At 47.0% G+C, this 6,036-nt stretch overlaps 1 protein-coding gene across 23 annotated transcripts in view; it reads left to right on the top strand.

Annotated features, from left to right (window-relative positions):
* Kalrn (kalirin RhoGEF kinase) overlaps positions 1–6,036 on the top strand; it is a 603,889-nt gene that overhangs the window by 236,949 nt on the left and 360,904 nt on the right. For all 23 annotated transcript variants that reach the window (XM_029544638.1, XM_029544643.1, XM_029544642.1 and 20 more), the window contains exon 6: positions 3,147–3,269. In XM_029544638.1, coding sequence (XP_029400498.1) covers positions 3,147–3,269 — 123 coding nt within the window. The remainder of the gene's footprint in view (positions 1–3,146; positions 3,270–6,036) is intronic.

Below are 6,036 nucleotides of genomic sequence, written 5' to 3'. Positions count from 1 at the left end.
AAAAATGTGCCATTTCTAAGCCAGGATGTTCACCCCCATTCTAAGGAATGCTGGCCCTTGCAAATCAGAATATGTAATGTATTATAGATCAGAATATATGACATAATGTATTATTTAATAAGATATATTAAGTATATAAAATATATTTATAAATATAATATATAAATGTAATAATATGTGCTATCATTTAATATATTAATATTTAGTGTAACATTAAATTAAAATATAATAAATATAAAAATTTCGACCACAAACTTTAAAAAGAGCATGTATTTTCATGAGACCATCTAGTGCCCAGACCAGGCCTTTTCTGTCTTCCTTTGACACGTGTTATTTCTTTGAAGCAGTTTCTCCAGAATAAGATAGACTTTGTCAGGGTGCCTCACTACCAGGAAGTCACCCATCAGCAGAATATGAATTTGGGGATGGCATGGGTTCCAGCGTCAGTCTGTGAGGCGCTGACCCAGCAGAGTGCACAGCTGCTGTAGCAAGCTATGTCTTACCTTTTCCGCTTTACCCTGCTTCCCACCTCCCTGGCCTGGGTCCAGCCCACCTCTCCCTGTAGCCCAGCAGGGACCCGGTGCCCAGCAATGTAATCATTGCAGTGCTGCACACCCCTCTGCCTGTTTGTGTACATCTAACTAGTTATTCAACAGAAAGTACAAGGTCACTGCTGGGCCACTGAGATAGCCAAGGGGGAACAGAGTCATCAGAAGCTCCAAGGGCTCCTGCATTTCAGATTTTCATTAACTTTATTGATTCTTTTGTAAGGAAGGAAGGAGGGGGAGAAATTATTTTGAAATGAGGTTTGGAGGACAAAATTTTAAGGTGAAAATTTGCAGAATGGGAATCCTCTAAATTCTAGTACTTTTCTTTTCCCCCCCCCTTCATTCTTAATGGTAACTAGGGATTGGGGGAGCCCTGGCCAGCTGCCTGCAGTGTGGGGCTCGCTAAGGCTGATAGACTCAGAATGCTGTACCCAACACAGGTATCTGCTCAGCCTGTTCAGGAGCTTGCAGCCTGAAATAAGCCCTTTGCTACTTGAGTAGCTCCGGTGGGAGAATCTCCAGACTGCAAGCTAATGTTCTTATGCTCAGGGAGAGCCTCCAGACTGCTAATGTTCTTATGCTCAGGCATGAGTTGTTGTAGCCCTGATGTCTCTCTCTCGGCCCCCAGACACATGAGTCTAGCAGCGCATAAGGAATGCTTGACTTAAATCTCCCTATGCCTCTCAAATGCAGCACTATTTCTGCACACCCTCAGTTTCTAATCCTCACCCTTCGGTGATTCCCACGGTGGTACTCGGGGGTGCAGAACCAGGGTGCTACGGCTAGTCTCCCCAGCTCTCTCTCTCACCCTCTCTTCCCCAAGTGATAATGAGCCCTTGGGAGGTCCTGACCAAAGGGGGCTCTCAAACCTTCCTGCTTCTCCAGGCCCTCACCTGTACCTGGATTGGTGTGCCACACCCTCCCCCCAGTATGACACCTGCCTCTCCTCGTTCACACCCCACCCTGCTGCCACAGCTCATTTATACTTTATAGGAGCCTCCCCCTCACCTCGCTATCAACACGTGGTCCACATCCCTTCATGTGCATGTGCTCTTCATGGTCAGTCTGTGCACCTGCCTCCTCAGCCACATGTTGTCAACAGTAAGAGGCACTGAGTTATTTTCAGTGCCTGTGACATATTGGGTTGTCCCAGTCTCCATCCTGTATCACCATTCTCTCTTTGTCCAATCACTCAGCCTGCTGGTCTTCAGCTTTCTGGTTTCTAAGTCAAGGCTTAACATAGGATCCCCTTTTCCGGGGGGGGGGGGGGTATGGTGCTCCTTTTCCTCTGTTAGTAGACCCTAACATATTCATAGACCTTTAGAGTTGTGATTTAAGTTACATACACACACACAAACACACCACATACACACCATACACACATAGATTCACCACACACACACACACCACATCATACATACATACACCATATATACATATACATATGATTTTGAAAGAGGATTTGGGGGCACACAGAAGGAGTTGGAAGAAAGAGAGGGATGTTAGTGGTGAACATGTATTATACTCGGTGTGAAAAATCTCAAACAAACAAACAAACAGAATCTGATCCACATCAGCTTCTACACTTTATAAAAGCCACCTAATTTCAAGAACCGCCTTTTCAACATTTTTGACCCTCTGCCACCTTGGGCATGGCAGGTATCCCATACATACTAGTTGAACTTAACTGGAAAAGCAAACTTAGTTTTCTGTGTAAGGAGAAGAGCTAGCACCAGAAAGCTGGTACAGCCTTCAAACCCTGTCTCAGCTTATCTGGTCCTCTTACCCCCCTGGGAGTGGCTACAGTGCTCCCACCACACACAGACACACACAGGCACACACAGACACCCCTAAGCATGTAAACATGGAGCACATGGCCTGAGAAGAGTGGCCTTCTTCACAGGTACTGAGTTCCAGCTCCGTCAGGGCTCTGGCCTTTTGCTGCAGCCACCTTGACCCCACCCTGCTCCTTTCCATTGGCTACAGCAGCTAGCTCGGGGACACACAAGACTGTCAAAGCAAGAGACACTGCTCCCCAGCACCTTCTAGCAAGCTTCTGCACTTTCTTATTGCGTTGACTGTGTCTCGCTCTTATTTCTGAGACAAACTGAATGCTTGGGAGGGAGCATGCACTGGTTCTTAGATCTGGCATCCAAAAGAGCTAGGAACTTCCTGGAATTGTGGCTCTGGTGAGTCTCCTGTGTGGGGGCTTCCTGGAGAAGACAGAGCTACCTGAATGAGTGGGCTGGGCCTCCCCACTGGCTCTCTCAGTGCCTGTCCTTGAAGCCTTCTAAAGACTTCGAAGGGTCAGTAGCTACCTTGGGATAATAAACACTACCATCCCATCTCAATTCTCACCCTCACGGTCTCTTTTTTCCTAGGCTCTGTAGAGATATGGAAACTTCTTGTAAATTTTTATGCTAATGTAATGAGGATTCTTCTGTAAAACCAGACTGCAGCCCACCTGGACTCCAGGGCAATGGCAGCGTCTCCCTGGGAAATGGCTGGAGGGCTGTATTCTTCTCTGTAGCTTTGAATGCTTTGTCCTGCTTGACCTATGACCTTTCTCATCTCTCTGTCCCTTCTTCTCCCTTCCAGATGTTCGACTGGATAAGCCACAACAAGGAGTTATTTCTTCAGAGCCACACAGAGATCGGAGTCAGCTACCAGCATGCACTAGACCTCCAGACACAGCACAATCACTTTGCTATGAACTCCATGGTGAGTGGAAAGGCCATTCTCAACATGCCTCTGGGATTGGACAAGAAAGGGCTGGGACAAAGAAGAAGGAGGAGTAGATGAATTAGAATAGGGAGCACTGATCATGCAGATCCTTTACCAGTCCAATATGGGGACCTGGGCAGGGACCGAGCCAACCAGCTGTTCCTACGGCAGATCTCCATTCCACTTTACACTATGAAAGGAATGTGCTTGGGGGGTTGTAAGCAGCATTAGCTCAGACAAGACTGAAAGGCCAGAGAGTCACCAGTTCCACTTCACTGACTTCACTGACATTTTTTTGGTCCCCAGCATGTGTGAGTCACCGAGCAGGGATAGAGAAAGGCTTAAAGCTATGTTGTATTGGGAAGTGTTGAGTGACTTGTGGCTGCTCACAGTGGGAAGGAGAACCCTGTGGGACACATGATTGCTGCCTTTAAATATTTGAGTGCTGATTTGGAGAGAAGGGAGCAGGGTTGTTTCGTGTTGCTCTAGAAGGGAGAAGTTTCCAGAGGATGGCAGTCTGTGGAGTTGGTAGTGTGGCTTACAGGGAGGGGTGGGACACAAGAGTGAGCGTGCATGATGGGAGTGTTCAAGTGGGCTTGAAGTAAGAGCAGACCATTTACTCTCAACATGGCCACAGGGAATTTACCTCAATGTTTTAGCTCCTTCATCTGTGAAATATAAATCATAACTGTCTTAGAAGTTTGCTTGGGGGAATCAACAAGTTAATTGTAATAAGTTGGAACTGTGTCTGGCCCATGGTAAGTCATCAGTAAATGCTGATGTTATGGTAGACCTGGGAATCCAGAGTGAATGACATGTGATCCCTCAGAATCCCAGCCTTGGGGATGCTATGCTGTCTGTGTCAATGCCCCAAGGCTCCCTTTTGAAATCTTCTTTGTCCTTAAACCTTCTTACATTCCAAACACATGGAGCCTAAGAATGCATCCTCCAAAGACACCCTGTGTTTGAGTTCTTCCTTCTGGCTCTGTTGGTCCACAGACACAGCTTTTATATGTCACCCTTTGTAGCTTTGCCCCCGGGATTGGGAGAAAGACACAAACTGGAAGATGGCAAGGGCAGGTAAGGAAGAAAATGTCATAGTCAACAAATCAACAGAATTGTTTTACATGTGCTTAGTACTGGATCTATCATGCTGAAGAAGAAATGATTCCAGCCTTTAGTTGTTCATTGTCTGCTTACAGAGATGAAACTCAGTCACAGTGTAGTTTGATATGTACATTGCCAGATATGCCAAGTTAACTAAGGACATTAAAATCTCGGTGGCTGAAAGCACAGGCATCAGTGACAGAGTGAGGGCCAACCACCATCTCAGATGCTGCCAGATATTGTTAAGCCAGACAGAGTGTGAAACGAACACAGCTGACGCTGAGAAGTGACATGTCCATTGGCCAGTGTTTATGTACATTTCAGTGACCAGTATCAACCTCAGTACCCATCTCTAACCTCAAGGGGACAGGGTCAGGTTGTCTCTGAGAGGGTGGGCTGGACGTGAACAGCCATAATAACAAGCGTAGGGAGCTCTAGGTAGAGATGGACACTGTGAGGTTTGCACAGGTAGGTTGTTGATTGAAGAACACAAGATTGCAAAGCCAGGTAGGGAAACCAGCATGACTCTGTGATGACGTTGGGCCACCAGTGATAACGTTGGGCCACCAGTGATGATATTGGGCCACCACCCAGTCCTGTGTTCTCATCTAAATGTCAAGACCCCTTCCCTCCCAACTGCAACTATTTCTCATCCCATGCTCAGTCCCACAGGAACAAAGGAATTGATCACGGGTGATTAGACTGTGAAACCAAACCTAGTCAAGTTTGATTATCTGTGTGCCTTGTGGATTTCCCCCAAAGATGTTCACAAATTCTGTGTCAGAATTTCCACCTCACCCAACTGCCTGGCCCAGAGGCAATCAGACTCATTTTAATAAGCAGCAAAGACAAACATAATTAGGGAGGGAAGGCTGCCACCAAGGCCCTTGAACCACGCGTTATGAGCTAGACAGAAAGCGCCTTTGGCTGTGAGTTATCTGCAATACTGCTCTCCCCAGTTACCGTGGGTAACTGTGAGTTAACGGCACAACTGACAACCTTTACAGTGACAAATCTACTGTGGAAGTAATTTCCGGGACAAAAACAAGGGAGAAAATATTGAAGAGAGTGTCTTCTGAACCTGGAAAAGGAAAGGCTTAATAGCCTTAATAGCCAATTAGTGTGAAGCAACCTGTCCACGGCCTGCCTTAGCTCCTCAGTGAATGCACCAGCAGCAAGCAGTGGCAAGGCGAGGTGTCTGTAGCCTGATTAGGCTGGATCTCCTCTTGGGCTGCTGGGTAAGGGGAGGGGAATCCCAGGATTGTTTGGTCAAGTCACATGGGCACCCGTGCTTCCTAAGCTCAGCTCGGTGCCCTTGTTTTCTGGGAAGTTTACAGGCTTGTTATTAAAAGGAGCTTCCCACAAAGACGGGTGGGTGGCATCGTTCCAAGCAGGTGAACGGAGAGAATTACAGGCGCTTTCCCTGGCCTCAGTGATAAATGATGCTGCCAAGAAACAGATGAATGCCAGCAGCTATCGTGACTCCAGCCAATGATCAGTTCTTCAGGGAGAGTTGGAGGAAGGGGCAGGGATGTGAATGGTTCTGCAAATTCACTGAGGCGTTTCAGTCTCCATTCTTGGACCCCCTCATTCATTCATTCATTCATTCTCTCTCTCTCTCTCTCTCTCTCTCTCTCTCTCTCTCTCTCTCTCTCTC

The sequence above is a fragment of the Mus pahari genome, chromosome 12 (assembly GCF_900095145.1).
Source record: "Mus pahari chromosome 12, PAHARI_EIJ_v1.1, whole genome shotgun sequence".
NCBI lineage: Eukaryota > Metazoa > Chordata > Mammalia > Rodentia > Muridae > Mus > Mus pahari.
Note: the sequence above shows the minus strand (reverse complement) of the source record. Positions and strands in the feature narration are given on the sequence as shown.